The sequence below is a fragment of the Channa argus genome, chromosome 6 (genome assembly GCF_033026475.1).
Source record: "Channa argus isolate prfri chromosome 6, Channa argus male v1.0, whole genome shotgun sequence".
Lineage (NCBI taxonomy): Eukaryota > Metazoa > Chordata > Actinopteri > Anabantiformes > Channidae > Channa > Channa argus.
The window spans coordinates 23,055,195-23,079,799 of NC_090202.1; the positions used below are offsets into that span (position 1 = coordinate 23,055,195).

At 41.1% G+C, this 24,605-nt stretch overlaps 1 protein-coding gene across 11 annotated transcripts in view; it reads left to right on the forward strand.

Moving 5' to 3' along the window:
* Window positions 1–24,446, forward strand: part of nbeab (neurobeachin b) — a 178,041-nt gene extending 153,595 nt beyond the window's left edge. For 7 of the 11 annotated variants that reach the window (XM_067506601.1, XM_067506592.1, XM_067506594.1 and 4 more), the window contains 13 exons: window positions 2,350–2,490; window positions 3,526–3,645; window positions 7,140–7,292; window positions 9,695–9,862; window positions 14,572–14,661; window positions 15,692–15,884; window positions 16,665–16,736; window positions 16,867–17,022; window positions 17,448–17,618; window positions 20,154–20,255; window positions 20,492–20,688; window positions 21,231–21,382; window positions 22,750–24,446. In XM_067506601.1, the coding sequence (XP_067362702.1) occupies window positions 2,350–2,490; window positions 3,526–3,645; window positions 7,140–7,292; window positions 9,695–9,862; window positions 14,572–14,661; window positions 15,692–15,884; window positions 16,665–16,736; window positions 16,867–17,022; window positions 17,448–17,618; window positions 20,154–20,255; window positions 20,492–20,688; window positions 21,231–21,382; window positions 22,750–22,840 (1,806 nt within the window). In that variant the 3' untranslated portion in view covers window positions 22,841–24,446. Of the gene's footprint in view, window positions 1–2,349; window positions 2,491–3,525; window positions 3,646–7,139; window positions 7,293–9,694; window positions 9,863–9,976; window positions 10,098–14,571; window positions 14,662–15,691; window positions 15,885–16,664; window positions 16,737–16,866; window positions 17,023–17,447; window positions 17,619–20,153; window positions 20,256–20,491; window positions 20,689–21,230; window positions 21,383–22,749 lie in introns of those variants that run through there. The other 4 variants (XM_067506593.1, XM_067506597.1, XR_010914580.1 and 1 more) reach the window with 3 other exon arrangements.
* The last annotated feature ends 159 nt before the right edge of the window (window positions 24,447–24,605 follow it).

A 24,605-nucleotide genomic window follows, 5' to 3' on the forward strand; every position in this document is an offset into this window, starting at 1 on the left:
GGTTACTACTGAGACTCAGTTAAATAATGAACCATGCATCTGAGGTTTGGCCTAACAATAAAATAATTGGATGGATGTCAAATAAATATAGCGCAGATGTTATTTTTTTCTTTTTCAGATCTTCAGAATAATTAGGCGGCAGTTATTCAAATCATTTTATCATTTGACATTTTCAGACACTGCGCTCATCTCTTATTTGGCATTTTGAGAAATTTCTTTGTTACTTACTACTTTGAAGTTTTTGGAAAAATGTGTTTTCTTCTGCTATTTGAGCTATCCAATCAGACAATGTTAACAATTTCTGCTTCATTAGTATTCTTCAGAGCATTCTCGTTTATTGCAGACAGTAGGGAAGATGAGCACAACAAAGCAGGGAGAGGAACTGACTTAAATTGCAAGTTTGCATCCCCTCTTTTGAAATGGCAATTCTTTTAATTTCTGATGAAGTAACATTTGTACTAGCTGAGTGTGCATTAAATATTATGTTGATTAAAAAATATATATTTTACTCTTTGCAAACCCACCTGTAGTAGCTGGCTTTGTAGTACAATGTAGCACAATCTAATGTAGTTTATCTGCAGCAAATACTAGTCCCTTATGCTTTTTTTCAGTTTTCGAAGGCTTGGAATGACCATGATCTGTGCTGTTACATTATTTGATTACACTATATTCAGCAGGGCCTGGTATCTCCCATTAACAGTGCCCAGCATGGGAGGTGGGAGTAGCAGTATAGAGTAATGTGTTTGGCTTGCTTGATGTGTTGGATGTAAATCAAGTCAGCCAGGGTTAATCCACATGGATTACCCTTAACATTTAGCAGGAGACGCTCATATCTCCTTTTACCCTCAGTGCACCATCCGTTCACTCCTGCCACTATACCCCTGTAAATTTCAGACAGAAGACAGTCCAACAGGAACTTTTTAGGGTTCAGGAGAATAATGGGGTCTGACAGACAAATCCCAGGCTTAAACCTCCTTGTCTGCCCTGAGCTCACCCCCAGCCTCTCTGCCGTCCTGGCCATATGTAGCCTAATCTGCAGCTACTAAGAGTAGCTCCTTTTTTTATGCCCAATTATGTGTTTTTATTAATTTAGCTTTTCTTTGCTTTCATGGTTTGGGTTAAAATAACTAACCAACTTTGTTGATGGGCCATCATGCTTACAATAATAACTATGTAGGTCAAGTTGAACAGCCATGTCAAAATATGGAAAAAATGATGACTGGGTTGAAAGGCAAAATAAACAGCACTCTACTGTTTTGTCAAGCCATCCATCCAACCTGACCCTGTTGCTCCTGGGTGAGTACTACCACCTCCAGAGGTCACCTTACAACAAAACATAACTATGGCTCATAATGTTTGCACAGATAATCTGTAGGCTTAGTATTTGTTAACAGTGTTGTGCGGTCCAGATGTTGTTGTGTCTGCATGTTATACTGTTGCTACACTACATGCTCAACTATTGGCTTGCACGGTATTGCACTGACCCATAGATATTATTTCAGTGTGGTGACCATGGCCAAACTCCTAATTATGCCTTCTAGTCCAAACCTCAGGTGTCAGTTATAACTTTTCAGACAAATACCTGACCTGCCAGACTAAAAATGCCAACAGTTTTCACTTTCTGTATTTTAACAAGCCAGATATTGGAGCAACTATACATAAGGTGCAGTTTTCACTGACATCTGATGGCACAATATTCTAAGTTAAGTCAGTCTGTGTGCCTGTGATGAGAAGACAGTCAGGGAGTTTTTCTATTGCAGAGTATTCACACTGGCTTATAGTTAAGCATAATATACATTTTAAAATCCTTCAGCTTGCCTATAAATCCTTTCATGGACCTGTCTTTCTCTATATTGTTTATGTGCTGCCAAGATATGTGCCTGGTACAGTCCTTAGATCTACAGTACATACTTTCTCCCTCTCCCTGAGTATTTAGTGAAGCTGCTGCAGTTTTGTATTTGCTCTAAGTTTTCAGCTTAGAGTAATTTGCCTTTTTATATAAAGGACCTGTGCTGCAAAATTTTCTTTGTTTAGAAACGATGCCACTGAGAGGGTTTTCTGTTAATGAGATAATATCAGCCATAACATTAAAATCATTATCTCTTCTAAAGATAGGCATCAACAAAAAATATTGGGCTTAAATTTAAGTATTTACAGTAAAAATATTCAGACACTTTTATTGTGTACAGTATGGTGTACACAATTACATTTGTAAATTTTGGGAAACTTGCAAAAGGTTTCAACCATATGTGCATGTGATGTTTGCATTTATAAGGAGAATTCATTGTCATTGTCAAAATTACAACTTGCGAGAAATTAATTTTTTTATTGTACTTATTTTCTATCCAGCCTGTTGGGGCCCTAAATCCGAAGCGTGCAGCATTCTACGCTGAACGCTACGAGACGTGGGAAGACGACCAGACACCACCTTGTCATTACAGCTCCCATTACTCGACTGCTGCCACCACTCTGCACTGGCTTGTCAGAATAGTGAGTTAAATCCCTCCTATAACCAGCCTCACACGCATTATTTTACTGTGCTCACGACCTGGGAATTAGTCAAGCATCTGAATGGAAGGGAAGTCAAACCCACATCCTCAGACAGCTTTTCATTTTTGATTCGGCATTAGTTGATTGTCACTTGTCAGACTTGATGATGCTGTTACTTTGAGGTCTGTCGGCTTCTGCACAGGAAACAGCTCGACATTTCAATTTGATTGGGCCTGAGTTAGACCAATGGCGCTCAGAAAACACATTTCACAGGCCAGTAAACCGGCATATGTGAACTAAATAAAGAGTGGCTGGGTAATGATTTACAGAGGCTGCTGTGACAGGTTTATGTGTTTCAGGCATCCCAGTGAGCGCTAGAGACATGTCCATCAAGGTTACTGAGCACTGTCCTCATTTACTCTAGAAGAGAGGGAGTAGGCACATGAACCTCTACTCTGGTTCCCACAAAAGAGGCCCTTCATTTTTTAGTTGGGGTACATTTGATTTTGAAGTCAGCTTATTCATTTGAAAGAGGTTTGAGGGAAGTTATTGTATTTCAACTTCTCCCCCATCATTAGTAGAAAGGGGCTGATGAACTGAGGGAGCTCCCTTGACAGCAGTTAGATTGGGCTCTGTGGGTTTGTTCCCACAATCCTTTTCTTCCTCGGGTGAGTGATCCATCCACTCCTACCAGCAATCTTTACCATCTCTGGCTAAGAAAACCAAATTTGAGCCAATTATCATTAAAGCTTACTGTACTAAGGAAGAACACAAATTAATTCTCCCAAAGGCTTGAATACAGTTAATGACTGATTGCTACAAAGATCCCTTAGTCTGCTGTAGAAAGAATAACAATGATTCAGACCATTCACATGAATTTTAATAAGCTGCATTAATAATCCAGTAAGTTTAAAGCAGTAGTAATTTTCATTCTGTTGCAGTTGAACAGAGATTAAGAGGCTGCATAACATTATGATGACTTTCAGCTTGGACAGATACTTACCATGTATGTAATATCTTGTTTGCTTTTTCCAGGAGCCCTTCACCATGTTTTTCCTTTGTGCCAATAACAATAAATTTGACCACCCTGACCGCACCTTTTCATCCATTGCCCGCTCCTGGAGAAATTGCCAAAGGGACACGTCAGATGTAAAGGTGAGATTAACAATCACTGCAAATCCATTGTTAACATTCATATGAATACACAGGTGTAGAACTGCAGGCATGACAAATTGTGCCCTAAAACATGCCCTAAAATCTGTGAAATATTATCTATTTATTGCTTTCTGAAATACTTTGTTTAAGTTGGTGAGTCTGTGAGTGTTTAACAGATGTAATTCTGAAAACAATTAGATTAGTATCTAATGATAGTGAATATCTGTATGTATCTATATCTAGACTACATTCAGATGTTCATACATACTTTACAATATATATAAATGGCAGTATAACAGTACCAGGCTTCTCACTTGCTATGCTCCTCAGTCAGTGTGCCTCAACTACGAAAATATATACCATTAATTATAGATGCCTCATCCAAACAGTGAATCACAAAGAACCACAAAGTACAGAAATACCTTAGCAAGTAGAAGTGCACATTTAATTTATTTCCTGAAAAAAAATTGTTCTTACACTCACTAAAGAAAAACAATTCATGCACATCTTGTATCTGTACATGCAAGCACTCATGAGTTTGAACAAAGGCTCTGTCTGACAGAAAGACAAAGCCCTCCCTCTGCAAATCCACAGTGCAGTCACTGAAAACGCTGAACCCTGCTGATTCGCCTCCATTTTGCCCACTGCATAACATGCAGCAGGAATACGTGCTGACCTCAAAGTGTCATATATTTCTAACACACCCTGCATCGGGTACTTTTGCCCCAGGCAATTAATGAAGCATTAATGACAAACCCTATTTAAAATGTAGTCTTTTATGTACGGACAGGGCTTTTACTTGCCAAGATCTGGAGGGGGGGGGGAGGCCAACAGTCTATGCGAGGCTGAGGCAGAAACCTGCGAGCCAGCAAACAGCTGACTAGTCAAACACCACCCTGTTAACAAATACAGCCTACTTTCAACCACTTGTATGTCTGCCTGCATTTGTTTTTACACATGTGGGATTGTTACTGATCTATTAGGGGAGGTATTGTGCAGTACAGTGAAAGATAATGCTGGATTATGAACAGTATCTCATAACATATTAGATATAGAAAAATATTATGCAAGAGCTTGTCTGGTTTTCTCATGGTGCAACAGAGCTACACTGTGGGGATATGTTCTTATAATGAATAATTAGAATATAAATATTTAATGTAAAGTTTTTTTAATAATCTCCATTTAAAAAAATATATTTTTGCCATTTATAATTTTGGACATGCAATGTAACAAAAGGGCATTGCTCAATATGATTTTTCTCCTAAATAAATTACAATATAATAAGGAAAACAAACTTATTGGCAGATCAACAGATGCCATGCACAGCCACTGTATTGCGACTAAAGCTGAGTTGAGAGTCTGGGGTTAAGGTCAGCTTCAGTTTGGTGCACCAAGTGGGCCATCAGGCTTCTGATTAAATGGCATCTTGTTTTTACCAGGGTCTCCCCTTCATTAACCCTGGCCTCTTACAGCAGTAATGATGACAAGACTAAGAGAGACTGAACTCCTGATGGGGATGACCTCCTAAAAGAGCAAGTCAAATGGAAACAACCCTCTGCCAACCCAACCTCACCTCCCCAGCCACCACATCATTAATGTGCATCTATACCTCTCATTTATTCCTGTGTGCAAACAGTCATGTTAAGCTGGCATAGCCACCCCTGGGCAAAGAGAAGCAGACTTTTTTTTGGAAGTAGTGGGCACACAAACACACATACACTCTCACACACATACACAAACTGCCACCGTGCTGTCTGAAGGAATCCAGCAGCTCTCTACTGTTGACAGATTCTGACGAACATGTCATTAAGGTGACATAGTGTAAAGCAATGGAGGCTTGTATGATTGACTTGTTAGCCCATTACAATGCTGTTGCAGAATTAATGGCTGCCATGGGAGGGTGGCTTGAAAACGAAGCTGGCAGTTTTAACGGCTTGGCAGTGAGTTACAGCAGGAAGTTTACACACGAAAAAGGGGAGGGAAAGTGTGGCTGTCTGTATGTGTGTATATGTGAGGCCGAAGGAAACAGAGAAGACTGACTAGTTTACTCTCCTCCCTGTCGTGTGCGGAGGGTGAAATGTGACCAACAGCAGACCAGCAGTGTTATTGGCCTGTACCATGTCATGCTAACTAGCGCTCTCAAAACCCAGTGATTTATTGGGGCATCAAAGCTCTGTATGTTATGTATCCCATAGGCAATATAAAACTCCATAGTAGCACTGAATCTAACAAACACTGCATTCATAAAACACACCTACACAAGGAGTTAAAATACCAGCTTGAACTTTCTAATGTCAGACTAAGAGCTAGACCTTAAGATTGTGTGTATGGTTTCCTAAGAACACACAGTAGGATCTACATTCCTTGTGTGCATATGCTTCATTGTGCATGAGTTTTTATTCGCTTATCTTGTTTTCGCTGAATGATCAGGACGATAAGGGATCAGACAGAGAACTGCAAAATCCCAAAGTACATATAATTTATATGGAAAATACATTTTCTCAAATATTTAGTTATATGACAGTTCCTGTAGATCCTGTACAAAGTAATTTCAGAAAGTCACCATTTAATTTCAGAGCACTATTCAAGTGGTAACAGAACTTAATTTTTGGTTAGACAGGCTGTCATTAACTACAGTCTGCTTTATTAAAACTATTTTATTTGTCAAAGTTAGGTTTAGGTTGCATGTCACTGCAGTTGAAAACAAGTGTCATCTCTCCAAATGTTCTTGCATTCAAGAATCATAAGACGTCTACAGTAAATGTCGGAGCCAAATATCTTTCCATAAGCAGTGTATTTAGTAAAACAGACCCATAGGACAAAAATAAGCAAAAAGCAAAGAGTTTGGTAAAATAGTAATGATGATGATGATCATAATAATAACAAACAAATAAATTGCATCAGAATATTCACTGTAGTGCATTGACTATCTGATGTCTTTAGTTTAGTTTTTCATGACTTACAGACACTTGCAGTTCAGTCTAACCCATGTAAAAATACCAGCATGGTCCAACACAGGGAAAATCCGTAAGGAGTCGTGTCGTCTCAACACCCACATAAATATTTGCTCTCTTCTTTAATGTGTGGAATCATGCCAAGCTTTAGGGGGCTCCTCTATCATGCTGACTTCCCTTCCACTGCAAGGTTCTGACCCCATCACAAGAGCCCAGAGACTGGGGAGAAAAAAGCCAACTCAGTTCCAGTTTCATTTAACATACCTAACACCTCTGCCTGGAATAACTGGACTAGCACCTCTCACCGCCTCCTCATGGCCTGCTGTTTAGTTTGTTTGTGTTACCTTTACCCTTGAATTCTCACTTAATCTCCGCGGGATACAGGGCCCTTTTCTCCATTTTCTCTGGCTTTGTCTTCAAATATTTCTCACGTTATTTTTTTACACTTGTCTAAATTTGTTGGAAGATTACATTGTATGATGTTAAGCATTATGGGCAGTCATCTTTAAAACATGAACATCTCTTACTTTTCAAACACAGGAGCTCATTCCTGAGTTCTACTACCTCCCAGAGATGTTTGTTAACAGCAACGGCTACCATCTGGGAATGAGGGAGGACAGGACCATGGTTTGTGATGTGGACTTGCCAGCCTGGGCCAAGAAGCCTGAAGACCTTGTTAGGATAAACAGGATGGTAAGGTTTAGACTTGTATACAATTCAAAAGCTAGTGGTATTTTTATGTTTTCAAAAACCATCCGAACAGGAAATCAAAATGCCTAAAATATTATTGTCAAAAAAATGTCACAATTTTCCTTTGTATGCAAAGATCAACAACAATATTAATATTAATTATATAAGAATTTATTAAAATTATTATTTAAGAATTTATAAAAATATTATAATAATCATTTTTGATATTCAGATGGGGCATTGTATGGGTCATTGGATCATGTTACTACATACTAGACATATTATGAAATGTACAACACCTATATCAAACAGTATTTTCTGTGGATTATTTATACATTAAAATGTTTGATATAATTTAATAAATTCTTTACCTTTAGTTTTTGCATTTCCTCGTCATAGCTATCTATTTCTTGCTCCTCCTTCTGACCTTCCAGCTCATCGGTGTCTCCTTGTCCTATTCATGAACAATCTAATAAAGTGCACTGCACGATCCTAATACTGTACCCATGACCCCACCGATGTCAGAGAGGACAAGACTGAGGGCAAGTTCGCCCTATAGTGTTACCTTCTCTTGTGCCGGGCCTCATCACTCTGGCATTCTGAAGGACCCTTCCCGTCTGCAAGTGTGTAAATGTCTGTGTGTGCAGGTTTATCACAGACAGCCTATCAACATGTGGCCCACAACTCCCAGCAGGTTTCAGGAGAAGCACAGACAGAAACGGAGAGTCAACTCGTCTCGTGCCATCAGATAAACTCTGTTCTCCCTTTAATCTGGAATCGCTTACTGTAGAGACTACACTCCCCACTCAACGTAATGAAAGAGAACAAAAACAAGTTGACATAAATTTCATATAAGTGATATTTGATGAATGGCCTTTGCATGTGCTCATAGCAGAGCAGACAGCTACCAAGAAAACTAAATAACAAAATAAAATTAAAGATTGTATTTTGTTTACAGTTTAGCGCACTTTTAGAATATGGCAGTTTAAAATATTTCCAACAACATAATTTAGCAAAATTGAAGCAAAATGGGTCCATTTGGAGTTTTAGTGTTGAGTGACGAAGTAAATCCTCGGTGGTATGACTCCAATTTCCAATTTAATGTACGTTTAGTGCATGTTATGTATCCTAAGGTTGGGGGCCACAATGTTTTTGGAGCACAGCTAGAAAGAGGCTCTGGGAACACACTTGACCTTTTCAGCTGGAGTGACAGAGCTAGGTTGGTCTTATGGAGGTGACCTTTCCCCATGCCGTACCCACACTGCCTGGTTGAGCTCTATCAGGCTTGTGTACCGACAGAGTAGGGGGGTGGTGGAAGGGGAGAGAGAAAGCAGAGGCTTGGAGTCGTTATGGGCATGTCTGCATCTCCAAAACAAGCAGAAAGGATGACTGGGGGGAAAAAAAGGATTACAGTGGATATTTTCTTACTGTTGAAGGATACATATGTGATGTTGCCTTCCATTGTTGGATCCGCAGACCAGTGTATTCACACGCCTAGAAAATCATAGTCTTCTGCCTCCATTTTTTGTCTTTGTTTTGTTCTGTTCCCTAGCTAGCCCACACTCTTGCTTCCTCTATTATTTCATTTCTGTCAGTGTATCTCTCCGCCTGCCTCCCCCTCTCCCTCACTCGCCCTCTTTTTCCTTCCCTTCTTCTCTTTCTCCCTCGCTCCCTCTCTCGTCCTCCCACTTCCCATCTTTGCATGTGCCACTTTCAATTGTAGTGATATGCCCTGTGGCAAACTGTGCCTCTGTGTGCTCGAGCAGGCTTTGTTGGTAATGGCTGTTATTCCTGACGCGAGGGGAGGAGTGTAAATTCCTGTAGCAAAGCCTTACAGCAGAATGCATTGGAATTATATTGAATCATATTGTCCAACAGTACTTCAAATCTCAATTCATTGATTCCATAGGTAGATTTATAATAATTACAAACCTTAAATGTTATCACAGATCTCACTGTAAAACTCTGCTTTTGCTCCAAATAATGTGACAGTCCTGCTCCTGCACATGGTTTTACAGTAAATTGGATCCCTGTTGCTTTCGAACTGATTTCTTTGTCTCAATGCAAAGATGGTCTGTTGTTTTTTAAAGTGGACGGAGAAATGTGATATGCAAGGCTTTTCCTGAGTTAGATTATCGCATTAGAGAGTGGGAATGCAGCTTCGGTCTGTTTCTTTTGTGTGCAGTTAAAAGCTCATACATGCTCGTCATTATTTAACTAAAGGCAATTTATGTTTTCTTTTAAACACTCTTTGTAATTTACTTTGTGATGTTTTTCATGGAGATGTAACGTCCTGGTAGGTCATCTGCAGACAGTACAGTAGGCTTTGTTTTGTTCTTTGGACATACGATTTGTTCACGGCTGGTATGCTGCTAACCTCTAATTGCCCTGTGCTCCTCTGACAGGCCCTGGAAAGCGAGTTTGTGTCATGTCAGCTGCATCAGTGGATTGACCTTATTTTCGGCTATAAGCAGCGAGGCCCGGAGGCAGTGCGTGCCCTCAATGTCTTTCACCAGTTGACTTATGAGGGCTCCGTCAACCTGGACAGTATCACTGACCCTTCGCTCAGAGAGGTAGGACACACGCACATTTTTTACATCACCATGGTGACTTGGCCCTTCCCTGCTTGTCTTTTATTCACCAAAGGCACAACTTCCTGTCTGTATTTGTTCTGGCATGTGCTGCAGCAACAGGAACATTCAGATCATGCATCTGTCAATCAATTATTGTGTCATTCACATATACCCTGAGAGAACTGGGCGGAGCTGCTGACTCATTGGGTTTGCATTGAGCTGAAAGTAATTTATGGTTAGTGGAATTATTAACTTCTTTTTTTCAGATAGTCAAACAGTAAACTTTTAATATCTGTTAACTTTATTCTTAGAATTTAAAAGAAGACTTCACCAATTTTCCACTTGCTCTCTGGCTATTGTTTAGGGTGAAAATGTACAATAATGCTTTCAAACTTTCCTCTGACTTCCATATATTAAAGGTTTTCCGTGCTTCTAACTGAAAAACTACTCAAGATGATATTACCTGGAGTTTTTCATCATTAGGAGTTCAGATGATGTCATCCGGGGAAGCTCTGGAAAAGCAGCTTGACCATGATTACAAACTCTAAAGTGTGTGTAACAAGAAGACATAATCTGAACTGATGGTTGTTCCAAGTGATGTCATCTGGAGGCATTTTTCAGCCAGAAATAGAGAGATGTTTTGATATAGGGAAGTTTAAAGGCATTTATGTGCATGTACTACCCAAACTAGAACCAAAAGAGGCAAGTTCAAAATCAGTGAAGGCGTCCTTTAACATTATGATTCTATGTTCTTCCAGCTGGTGTTGACTGTACTGTATGTCCTTACCCTCTCTCCCAATCCAGATCAGTTAATCTTCCTGAGCTCTTTGATCAATCACTAGAGGTCAATCAGTCAATAGATGAGGGAGTGAATACTCTTGTTCTTAACCAAGTAATTGAATATCTATTAGCTTGATCGCACTACTTGTGAATAGCTTAATTGCATAGAGGGGAAAGGCGAGCAGACACTGCAGCAGCTGGCATGCATCGTGGTACCTTCCAGTGTGAGCTCGTCTCTCCCTGTGATATCCACCATCTGCTGTCTGCAAAACAAGTCATTTATATACTGTCACTTCCAGGGGCGCCTTTATTTATCAAGTGACCACTATGCAAATCACCTGCAGAAGATTTGGCTGATCTAATTACCAAACCATATTCTAAAAGGTTTGGTTCTCATCATTTCCACAAACATTATAGAGGACTTTTTTTTTTTTTCACATCAGGTTGAAGGGGTTTTAGCTGTCTTCCGCTGTGTCTACTATTACCCAGAGAGATGACAGATGACATGATAGTTAGTTGCACATTAGGAAGCCTGCTACTCAGACTCCCTAATTGTGCCCAGTTGATGTAGTTGCTATTGTGAGATGTGAATGTATTTGCACTAGAGAAAGAAATTGGCTCAGCTAATTGCAACTGAAGTAATGTTGAAATGATGAGCACTAATTAAGACAAACCTCCATACCTTCAGTCACATTCCTCACTTCCAGATGGATTCTTTTTTTCCTCGTATAATCTGGAAATCTAAATATCATATACTACAAACTACCACTATTCTCAATTGCAAAGGGCCATTTGCATTTTCACATTATGCAATTGTAGTGTTTTAACCTTAAAAAACAAGTGTAGAATATAATGGTCCAAATAAACCAGTGATAATGTTAAGATAATTTGCTAGGTGATGCCCTGCATAATTTGTTGTGCTATTATTCCTCTCACTATGCACCTATCTCACACAGGCCAGCCTGAGAGCTGCCTGACTGGAACAGTGAGGTGGAACATGGAAAAGTGCCCAGTGAATGTCATGCTAAAACCTGCTGAAATTCGACTATTGACTCTGGGGTATTGATTCATTTTGGACTTGACAGGTAAAACTGCAGATCTGGCATTAATCACAACAATTAAGACATTTGAAATGTCAAAAAATTAGAGGTCATGAGAGATGATTTCCGTCGGCATGTCAGATGGAAATGATGACACGCTCTGACATACCACCGGGCCTCTGGTTGAGGGCATGGTGACAGCTCTACTGGGCACACTGCCGGAACAGCAGCTCCCCAGCGCGATACCTCTCCTGACAGCCTTCTTTTTCAGGAAAACATGACAGCAACCCCTTGATTCAGAACCCACTATGTCATTCAGAAGTAAACAGACAAATTATTTATTAGTGGGACTGTATTACTCCTTTGTTTGCAACCCCCCCGTGATTTACCAAAGGCAACATAAGTGTGCTATCTTTAGTCAATGATAGGCTTCCAACCAGGTGACACACTAGATAGTTTTCATCTTGATATCCTCATGGTCCTGGGTCACTATTGTTTAAAGGCTATAGCTTAATGATAAGTAACCCCTAAATCATAAAGCATATAGCATTCAGTGTGCTTTGTCTGTGATGATAGCTGCATTAGAGAGATTTGTTTACTGGTGGATAGACAGTTTGTCTCATTTGTGCTCCTACATACAGTAGTGAATGTGAACTCCCAAGCTGTCAGTCAGAAAGACCTTGAGGGTAATTCTTTGTTAGTACATAAAGATAAAAAAACAAATCCAGATAAGCTTTAAACTAATTTTAAACAAATTCCATTGGTATGCCTAGAATGCACAGTAGCTTTGTCACCAAAATAACACAATTTACAATTATATACATTGTTTGGCTGCATTTAAATGATCCCTGTGCGGTTTATGTGCTGTTGTGATTTAGTTTTATATCTTGCATACACTACATAAAATCCAGTATTAATGAAAGCACTTTGCTGTAATCTATGGCATATGTCAAAAGGTAAGAGGTGGAGCAGCTTCACATTTGTAGTTGCCATTGCTCATCTCAGATGTCATGACTCGGCATGATCCCACGCTGCTTGGCGGGTCAACACAAGGCCATGTCTGCATTCTGTCTGACATAGCTGTTGTGATGCTGCATTGCATGAGTGCACCGGAGGATGCTGCTTAGGCATTGTCCTCCTTGGGTCTGTCACCAGTTTGGGATCCAGGCAGCAGACAGAGCGAGAGCTGCAGCCACTCACCTCTTTAGCCTTTTGCTCAATCCAAAATCAGATGTGAACAGACTTGAGACAGACAGACCGATGCAGCGTGTTATGATGGATGTTTGCTGTGCGCCCAAGCAAGGTGGTTGTTGCTGTGAGGGGAGATCAACCAGATGGCTTTGGCAATAAGTGTCACTTATCAGCCAAAAAGCAGAGCCTGAAGTGACTTAAACTAATGAACTGCCTGTTAAGTGTTCTCCATCTCAGACTGAGATAGAGATAAGTTTCTGACACACCTCAGAGAGGATTAGTTTTGAAGCACCTGGAAGATCTTGACATGTTTTGATCATCTAGTGGAAAAACGTGTTCTTGAGTTAACCTTCAAACAGTCAGAACACCTTAACCTGACACACACAAACAAACAAGCAGCCCCTGGATATAAATGTTTGGCTTCAAGACAGACTGGTCACAGAATTGTCACAGGAAATATGATGTTGTCCACATGGTTCTTCCGGCTTTCTGCTTGTGTATCAAATGTCTAGTCGAAGAGACATTGTGACCTTCACCCCAATCCTAATTTTTAATAGGCATGATGTCAGCTGCTGATTGCTTGATGGACTACGTTGTAAAGAAACACTTAATGGTTGCCAAATGTGCTTAGCAAGTCACACAAAACTTTCACTGTTCTGCGACTTAGCTCAACTGTTTGGACAGTGCATTTTTTCATATGTTGTGAAAGATAGGAACTGACTAGGGGGCGACTGTTTGGCTTGCAGGTGGGCTGTCCTAATTCAGTATCACCTCCAAACTTCCCGTGCCACATCTCCCACTGTGGCGTGTGCTACCCAGTGGGTCCTTTTGATAGTGAGTGGTGTGTACAGGCGGAGGAAAATGAGGGCTAGTCACCCAGGCAGTCAGAAGGCCGGGCGAAAGGCTGAGCGATGTATGTTCCATTGTGCACAGTGGCATTGACGGACGTCTACAAGCTCCCCTCTGATGGTGGAAGTGGCTCCAGTCACATCAATCACTTACACCGTAGAGTGCCCCACTTTCAGTCAAGTTCAGCAGCTCTCTCTCCCGCTCAAGGCAAAGGAGTTTTTTTTGTGTGTGTGCATTTTAATGGAAGTTATTTTCTAATAATAGTAAAGACTTTATTCCTTGAATGTCTTTTTTCCTCTACTCAGGTTGTCACTTGTGCTGTTTTTAGTTTTTTTCCTTGTCCGTCTCAATCATCTACATTGTCATGCTTCATCAAGGCACCTTCACCCCAAACCAACAGGGTCTGCTTGTGTTTTAATTTGTGCCTGTTTTACACACGTGTGCATGCACATGCACATGCTTTTTTTCCATTGTTTCAAGCACAATAACATCTGAATGTGGGCCGGCCTGCTGCAGTCCTAGCTGTATGTCACTCCAGGTTAACGTTTCTGCAGTGGGGGCCCCTGCGCCTGGAAATGGGAATGGTTAACTGAAGCATGTTAATAGGAAAAGGCTTGTCTCTTCCATACTAACACTTGGATGACTCTGCAGGCTGTGGGGGGAAGGGGGAGCACCCAAGCAGATTGGGATTGCACCCCTTTCCTTTTGCCTCCCCCCCTTCCACAGAGGCATGGCTGAGTTAGGATTTGCTTGCATTGTCAAGTAACGCATTGACCCATCACTTTGAAGCATATTGATTGTGACAGCCACTCTCTCTCTCTCCTTCTCCCCCCTCTCTCTCTCCCGCAGGCCACAGAGGCGCAGATCCAGAGCTTTGGACAGACGCCATCTCAGTTGCTTATTGAGCCACATCCTCCACGCAGCTCTGCCATGCACCTGGTGAGAGAAACGAACGAGCTGGGAAAATTCCCCGCACCTTTAGTTGTGGTGTGGGTGTGAGGCAGGATGTGTGGACCTGCACGAGGGTTGGTGGGATGCTTTAGATGGCCTGTGTTTATAGGTAGATACGAGATTGACACAAAAGTCCCTGACTTCTCACTTCTAGATATTTCCTTCAAATCACTTTTTTTTATAACAACGAATAAATATTTCACAAGTCTTTCCTCATGTAGGTCACAGACCCACAATATAACAACAAATCTTCAGTGCCAGTTGTTTGCACTGTTTTGGAGCTGTTACTGCACACCAGCCGTGTGGTGTAAAGGGAAGAGTGCTCCCTGCTGGCCTAGTAGCTCCTCTCTGCTGCAAGCTGCTCATTCCTGCTTAATCCATGTAGTAGCCAGCCTAGGCCTCATTATCCCCACGTGGCTCTCGACGTTTCTCTCTTGGCACATCCCCTCTCCAACCTTTTAGCTCAGTTTTCTTCTTCTGTAACAAATGCGTGTGCTTTCATCCGCTGCTGTCAAAAGCCGTCAGTAATAAAGATGAGTTGAAACTGGTGGAGTACTGTCAGTCTAATTATCTCCTCCATTGCTTTTACTCTTACTGGACATGTAGTTTAATCCATTATTGTGCAGGTTAAGTTAAATTGTACATTGAAAGTAACATTGTCAAAAGCAAAAACTCATGTATCATCTTTCTGATACATGTGTCTCATCTGTGCACCATTTCATATGTGCAGCCTACTCCATCTCAGTGTCCATGTCTTACCCTCGTCTGACTGTACTGTCTAGAGGGGGCAGTGCATGAAGCTTTCCTCTGTGTCTGAACCTAGCTTTCCTCCAACCTCCACACTAATGGCCTCTTTCCATTCTTTTTCTCTGATCTTTTCATACCTCTTCTTTTCATCTCCTGCCTTCCTGTTCCCTCCCCTTCCTGTTCCTCTTTCCTTGTGCCCGTCCTTCCTTTCCCATCATCACAACCCTCCATCCTTCTCCACACTTCGTCTTTTCTCTCTTCTACTCAATAGTGTTTCCTTCCACAGAGTCCTCTAATGTTCAAGGACCAGATGCAGCAGGATGTCATCATGGTGTTGAAGTTTCCATCCAATTCACCAGTAACCCATGTGGCAGCCAACACCCTGCCCCACCTTACTGTACCTGCCGTGGTCACCGTCACTTGCAGCCGCCTATTTGCCGTGAACCGATGGCACAATACTGTTGGTGAGTGGAGCGCAACTCACATGGCATTTAATGCTCAAACATACATGTGCCCTTGTGAAAAAAAAAAGTGCCACTCCATGTGTTACCTACCACATCACTGAGCCTGTAAAATCACTTCATCATTGTCACACACCGCCCTTAATAGCGCTGTAGCCAGCTGGCTGTGCGAGAGGCTAGCACCTCCCAGGTAAGCTGACCATGAGTGTTTCCACATGTTCCATCTCAGACATGTGTGAACAACATTACCCACAGAGCCCCTCCCCGAGAATCCGCCTCACCTCAGGGTCAGAGGGCCAGAGCAATGGTTACTAGGAAATTGGGCCACAACTGCGCCGCATTCCCCTCACACATCTCCATCTGTCACCGTAGAAACGCACGGAGCTGAGGACCAAACAGTCCGTACTGTATGGCTGCTCCAACACTAATGAACACAGCTGCAGAACACTTGCCATCCTGTCGGAGAGGACGGAAACGTGATTTGGCTTTTCAGAGTAATGGTGATAATAAGGCGTCCATATTTTGAAGCATGTTTCTGTTTCAAAACTGGCTCCAGATACTCCCTCACATGGATCAAATGTCTCTGTTCTTTTTGACACTCTTGGCACAAAGTAGGAAAAATTTACCACTTTCTGATAGACCTCCAATACTTCTGTGACCTGAAAGAGATTATAAATTGACTTGCCTGAAAAGGGAGCAGGTTTGTGTGCAACAATGCACTTGTGCACTGGTTAGAAAGAGATTCAATGATTTCTTTCCTTGTGTACCTCTGTCTGAATCCAGGTCTCCGAGGAGCACCAGGCTACTCTCTGGAGCAGGCCCATCACTTACCTATTGAGATGGATACTCTGGTTGGTGAGTGAAATATATTGCACTCAATGGAAAATACAGCCTCAAATAAAAAATACAAAAAGCTGTAGGGTCTTAAATAACTTACAAATCTGGTATTGACACGTGTTCTGTTTCTTCCTTTGTTTTTTCATAGCCAATAATACTGCAAGCAACAAGCGTCAGATCACAGACCTAGTGGACCAGAGCATCCAAATCACCACACACTGTTTTGTGGTGACAGCTGACAACCGCTACATCCTGGTGTGTGGCTTCTGGGACAAGAGCTTTCGTGTGTACTCCTCCGAGACAGGTAGGTTACAGTGTAAACTCTTTTTCCTATATATGTGTGCACTGATGTGTGGAGGACTGAGTGCTACGATGGGAATAATACAATATTGTTACTGCTGTCTCCAGACAAGCCCTGTAGAAAAATGACTGACTAGACTGCAATGCCCTTGAACTCACTAATAGGTACCTTTCCACTGATTATGATTCAGTGGGACCACGACAATAATGTTCACAATATACCTGCTTAAACACTCGAATTTTTGCTGCTGGCCTACTCACTGACTTGGTGGCCTAAATCTCCCCACACAGGAATAAATCTGAGGGGTCACAATAGGGTTGGAAGTTGAAGAAAAACATGTTACAGGGATAATATAAAATCTTTAGGTATTTTTTTAATCCTTCAAAATAAATAAATTGAGATCATATATGTCCCTATATCCTCTATAGGCAAGCTGACTCAGATAGTTTTTGGCCACTGGGACGTGGTGACGTGTCTGGCCAGATCAGAGTCTTACATTGGAGGAGACTGCTATATCGTCTCTGGGTCCAGAGATGCTACCCTGCTGCTGTGGTACTGGAGTGGGCGGCATCATATCATTGGTGACAACCCCAATAACAGTGAGGATGCACACACACACACACACACACACACACACACACACACACACACACACACACACGCACACACACACACATACATATATACACAAACTCTGGACAAAGGACAGGAATCTTTTACATAGTTTAGTTCCACCTATGAAATGTACTCTCTGGTTCTGAAAGTCTTTGATCAACACTGGCAAAAAGGCAGTCCACCCTAGAAATCACACTGTGGAGAGACAGTGAGAGGATAATTTTGTTGTAGTATAGCTGTGCTGTATTAATCTGATTCATCATGTTGAGCTGTGTTTCTTTCAAGTAGAGGAATCCAGATGTCTTGGCATTCAAAATGGTAGACCCCAGTGTGTGATTTCTGCTGCTCAGTTCATTTAGTTGCTCATTCTCACTGATTGTCTGTGTTCAAAACAATCCATCAGTGTAGAGGAAGCAGTTGTTAGAGTGCTGTGTGAGGGAGGGTGGTGTGGAATGGAAAAACTGAAGATGAGAAACAGTTTGTTTTTATTTTATTTCTGGACGACGATACAACGCGAGCGTGTGCTGGAAGATCTTGTGTTTCCAATTGTCACAGATTCTAGGGGCTTGAGATTAGTTGCCAGTGTTCTCTAATTAACTTCACTGAGGCTCCGACAGTTAATTAAGAATTTCAGCTTGGTTGCCTCCAATTAGCAAGGGGCAATAGCACTTGTATTACTGCAGCAGGAAAACAGTATCCCCCCTGCAGACCATCTTCAACAGACAAAAGGGAAGTAAACCACATACCTCATCTATAGAAACAATAGGCACTTGTGTTTTCACTCAGTATCTAATCAGTATATCCTCGTGTCAAAAACTTGGTGAGAATGCTGTAGGAACCTGGAGTTTGTTTCTGAAGAAATGGGGGCAGTGCAGGGGAAAATGGGTCTGGATCAGCTTAAAGTGTTACAAAGTGAATGCTTAATACAAATGTCTCCAGCCAGTGTCGCTCGTTCAAATATAGAACGCACACATATGCAAGGACCCTTTGGGATAAACCACTACATCCTTTCCATATCTTCAAACACACAAGTACTCAAATTAGTGTCATAAAGCACTACACACTTTATTCTGTTACATATCGACTTATTCATTGAACAGTATTTTCCAGGAGTCTCATTCTGGTGATTTCATGCCTATTATAATTTCTATAAGGGTGGTTTTGTGAATTGCAGCAGCATCCTGCCCAGATCACCGCCTCCACTCCTGCATATGTGGCATAACAAAGAAATTGATTTCAATTGTGCTCCATAAGGCTGCATGCATCTTGAATGGGTTATAATTAAAATAACTTCCAGCTCAATCATGGCCCTGCCTCTCAAACTCACAGCCCATCACACGAGTGCGAGGAGATATTTGCACCGGGTAATTGTGGTGGCTGAATCGAGCTTGTCCCAAGGGCTCAGAGAGGGTGGGGGGCATGCGGTACAGGGTGATTGAATCTTTTGCTGGCTAGGTAAGCTGCACTAGCTCCCTTTTTCCCCCTGGAGGCTTTTTTGACACTTGTCCTATTCAGCCCCCCTCAGCAGCGGAGGCTGGGACTGACAGCTCTGCTCAGGTCCTAGGCTCTAAGGGACCATGTTGCTTCGATCACAGTCCAGCTCGCTGACTGGGCCGCTACATCTGCAGAGGCTGAGGAGGACGTGATGGTGGAATAGAGGGGATAAGAGAGGAGAGAGGTCTGACACATGTCCACATCATCAGGCCATTCCTGTCATCTAGGTGGATAGAAAAAGTTCCACTGAATTGCCTGACTTCACATGTGGGCAACCACAGCCACATACGATATCATTTAGTTGGACATTACCATCGGGAGTAACAGTGATAATTATACTAAGGGCCCATGTATGGAGGGCCTGCACAAACAGCAGTAGAATTATATTATTGTCAAAACACATTGTGAAATTAATTATACATCAAATTACGTTTTGTAAATGTAAATTCTGCAGTTTATCTGCTTCGTTTTCTCTACACTCCCCTCATTAAATCCAGTGCTTTCTTTACTGATTACATTAATCTTACAATTTAGCATGTTTAACTCTGTCTGTAGTGCTGTATTCAATAAAGTGTGTCATCAAAGTTATTGAATGAAATATATATATTAAAAAAAAGAAGTCACCGGCCCAGCAGTATTTAGGGAAGGGTTTTCAGAAGGACTGCTGTTTCACAGTTCAGGCACTCTTCTGGTGGTACTCGAAGTTGGCTCCAGGTGCCGTGAAACTCCCCTTACTAACCTCTCCCCTGGCCATGATCAATCATCTGACACATGCGATGAAATCAAGTGGCTCGGCTATCATCAGTGGGTGTCCCTGCATTTACATGACAATTCAAAGGGACCTCCCTGCTAGCAGATGTGTGTCACAATCATTGTGCTTATTTCCCTATGATTTTATTGCCCATTCAGAAGTGCAGCACTAGTAAATTGAGATGATCAGTCAGTGTGCTGATTGGAAATTTTTAGGTGTCGGAAAATATGCTGAATCAAGTAAACAGAGTCATTTGTGTTTTTTCTTCTTTCAGGTGACTACCCAGCACCACGAGCAGTTCTCACCGGTCATGACCAAGAAGTTGTGTGTGTGTCTGTCTGTGCAGAGCTGGGTCTGGTCATCAGCGGAGCTAAAGGTCAGTGTGCTTCTTTTTTTTTTTTTTTTTTTTTTTTTCTACGTCATCAAAAATGAGGGAGAAAGTCTGACAGCTGGCAAATGGGCCTGCAGTACTGGAGGTTAGCAGTCAGCTGACACACATACACAGATACGCACTCATTTTACTGAGCAGTGTGATAAACAACATTAAAGTGATAAAACTGTTGGTTCACAGTTTTTTTTTTTTTTGTGTCTTTGAATGATTCGGCCTGACAGAGGGTCCATGTCTAGTCCACACTATCACAGGGGACCTGCTGCGGGCTCTCGAGGGGCCAGACCACTATCAGTGCCCACGACTCATCTCGGTGTCCAGCGAGGGCCATTGCATCATCTACTACGAGCGAGGACGCTTCTGCAATTTCAGCATTAATGGAAAACTGCTTGCACAAATGGAGGTCAATGATTCGACCAGGGTAAGCCGACCTTTTGACATGAGTGTTCTCCATGAAAGATGTGGACGTATCTTTATCTACTGTCTTACATACTTTAAAGATTAAAACAGAGGGCAGCTAAAGATCATTTGCTCTAGTAAAAGCACTATTACGTCTAGTGATTGCTTAGTATTATAATTTTGTTAACATTTTAAAAAGGTGCACAATGCTGTCAAAGAGGGCAGGAAGGAATTCTGTGAACAGACCAGTCTGACAGGTGCAATGTGTTTGTGTATTGAGGCTTATCAACTATCAGTCTGAATCTTTACAGGTGAAAGTTAATTTGCATTTGTCAGATCTGAGATGTAATTGCATCAATAATATCAATTATAAATAAAATAATGCAGCTTAAATTTGTACAATATTTTAATTGCACGTCTGTCCTGTATGTCATTGTCATGCTTTGCTCCTCTGTCACAAATGTTGTTAATTGATTTCCGTACATATTCACCCCTCATCCATAAATATCTTCCATGCTGAACAGAGACATTTGACATGTTCAATCCCCTCCATCCCTCCTCTAGGCAATTCTCCTGAGCAGTGATGGTCACAACCTGGTGTCAGGTGGGGACAACGGTGTGGTGCAGGTGTGGCAGGCTTGTGACTTCAAACAGCTCTACGTCTACCCAGGCTGTGATGCTGGCATCCGAGCCATGGACCTATCACATGATCAAAGGTCAGAGTGAGCTGCGGTAGTAACGATACAGTAGGGTGGGCCAGTTCTTTCCCACTCAATGGTTACATTTGCAGTTTTAACAACGTCTTGTGATGGTGGTGAATCCAGCTAAAAGATACATTACAGTAGGAGAAGGTAAAAAAGCTTTTAAATCTATCCAAATGCTTAGTTTGTGATTTGTGAGGGGTTGTGCCATTTTATCTGCAAGCATTTGGGAACTTACTCACGTGAATGTATACTTGCGTAAATACACATCTAAATGTTCCCACATCTTTAATATTGTGCTGTAGGTTGCAGTTTTTAAAAAAAGCCCACTGTTGCCTGTGCTTCATGGTTGTCAGTTCATGTTTTAGTTAGTGAAGTAGCCGCCATCGTTTTCCTTTAAATAGAACCTACAGTTGCCATAGAGACAAAAATACAGGGGCATCTTCTGCACATACACTCATTTTAGATACATGGACTACAGTTAGCAAGTCTATTGGCAGGTCAGAGGCATGTCTCCCCCCCCCCCGAACATTTGCATTCAGCAAGATTTGCCAGGAGTCTTATAATGGTCGCCTACACGGCGGAGGACTGGCGACAGTGTTCGCTCTGGGGCTCTGAGCCTGATGTCATCATGTGACCCCGGCAGCCTAGAGAGGTTAGAATTTAAACATGGAAACTGCACTACACGGCTTCAGCCAAGCCCCTCTCAGCACTTAAAACAGAAGTGTAGTTTCTAAACAAATGTGCTCTGTAACATGACTCACTGCATAACCCAGTAAGGTAAACCAAGAATGACATTTAATATCTTTTCGTTTAGTTTAAACTAAGTATCCCAATAGTTACCATTACTGTGTTCTACTATGTTAATGTTATTAGGCATTAAATATTTTACGAATCCCTGATTCATTTACAATGTCTTTCCTCAATAAGTTGACACGAGCTTTGCTCTGTAACTCCACTTACAGAAGGCCATTCTGCTGTAGTTCTGTTTATTGTGCTTGAGCATTTAAGCCCTTGGGGTGTAGCAGTATAAGACGACCCTGTGAAATCAGCTGCTTTTCCTACATACCAGCTAGCCATGAACACAAGGGCAAAAGGGTTGCAGAAAGACACTGGGACTCAATGGTCTACTTCAGTTGTCAGTGGAAACCAGCAATTTATTGTCACAGCCCCTGATGACCTCCTTTGCTCATTTCATTTACCACTTTGTTAAAATGTCTAAAGTCTGTATGCAGGGGAATAACCTTTAACAATTAACACATTTTGATACATGCTTGTTCTGTGCTTGGAAAAAAACAGTTTAAATTCATGGTTATAGTTTTTTTCTGACTTTAGGATCTCATGTTAATTTTTTTTTTTTTTTATTGTTTTGTGCTCTTAAGGACTTTGATCACGGGCATGGCGTCTGGCAGCATTGTGGCATTTAACATCGATTTCAACCGGTGGCATTATGAGCATCAAAACAGGTACTGATGTAGAAGACATAAGAGGGCAAGTGTGGAGGTTTCAGCAGAACACCTACATCCAACCAGTGGCCAAGCTGTGCTGCGGCCCATCCACAGACTCTGATGAACGTCAGCATGTTGTAGCTAATGAAGAACGAGATGTGCTTACACTTAATCATCTGGCTTCTTCGTTCAGGTGAATTTGGTGCCATTTGTCTGCTTTCGGAACAATGTAAACATATTTTCTGTCAGTTTTCATGTCTTAGCGGAGAACCCAGGTGGAGAATATCCCCAACTGAGTCAAGCAGATCTTTTGTTCTGGACAAGGAGCGAATGAGATCAACAGTCCAGTTACAGTAAGTTAACGCAAATAAATCATAATTAAATATAATTTAAGTTTATGTTCCTGTTTCAAACTGTGAAAATGCAAAACAAAATATGTGCTTTGTTAGGAACATTTTTACAACTTTGTATGACCGATCTCTCACTTGGAACACTTTTCTAGAAAAAAAGTGAACCTGTAAATATGGACAGCGTAAAGTGCATCTTCAAGATCAAGATCTTAATACTGTTAGAGTAGCCACTGTGTTACTAACATTTCTAATATGTGAGCCATGTATCAATGTTTAGACGTCTTCATTGCACTTCCAATATTAGTTGATTAGTAATACATGTATAAGGACATTCTTTGCTCATTGTTAATAAAAGGTTGTCAAACGTATGTGTATGTGAAAAGACAAGTTGTCATTGTTAATTTGTTTTATTGTCTATATGGAAGTAAAATCTAATTCAGTGTGAGCTTAGTCCTTTGTGAAATTTGTTTTGATCATATCAGCTAAAATAAATTCCATACTCAAATTTGAATGAGATTTACACAGTGGGAGATTCAGAGCCGCAATTATCCATTGTTTTCCCCTTTCACTTAATTTAAAAACATATCCAGACGATTAAATACTGGATTTGTTGGGTAGTATCTCGTGACCGTTTGTAAAAGAAGTGTCATTTCTAAAATATTCTACAATTGTTGGCACTGCAGACATTGATGCTGTTACTTGTGTATGACTGTTTTTCATTCTGCCCATTTTTGCACAAAATGTTTACTCATCCATTTTAAATCTGAAGTCTTGAACACCAGTTCATGCTGTAACACCATGCAATAGTAAGCAATATTATAACTTGGTTACTGAAAGGTCTAAAGTAGGTTTTCAGCTGTGTTACAAAAACTAATTGAAGTTTGATAGTGTTCCAGAAAGTGACTATGGTCTATTTTTGGTCATATCAGAGCTATTGTGTCTGCTTTTCATTACAGAAATGAGAAGTTTGCTACTGTGACATGACAATTTAAAAGGAACCAAAATATGCAAAGATTTTGAGTTTGCATTCTAAATTTTATAGTGATGCAACAAGACACCACCCTATCCAAAGCTAAAGTTTTGCATGCTAAGAGCCATTTACTTGGGTAATGTTTATGTAAAATAATTTCTTTTGACAAATTCCTTTTAACGTTGCCATCAAACAGTGCATTTAGATGTATGGTATTGTTTTACAATGTCAGTATTTTAGTTGTATTACTAATAGTTTTTGCATATGTTTTGAAAGAGTCAGGATATGTTTGAAGCTTATGATTATGTCAATTGATAACTGTAAATTGAACAGCTTTTGATTTTGATAAGTGAATAAATACTGTATACCAGTATCAGTGTTTCTCATTTATGGGTTTGTATAAACTGCCACTAAATTATAAATGCATAACCATAGCTTAATATACTGTAGTAATCCTGAAACTTGACTTT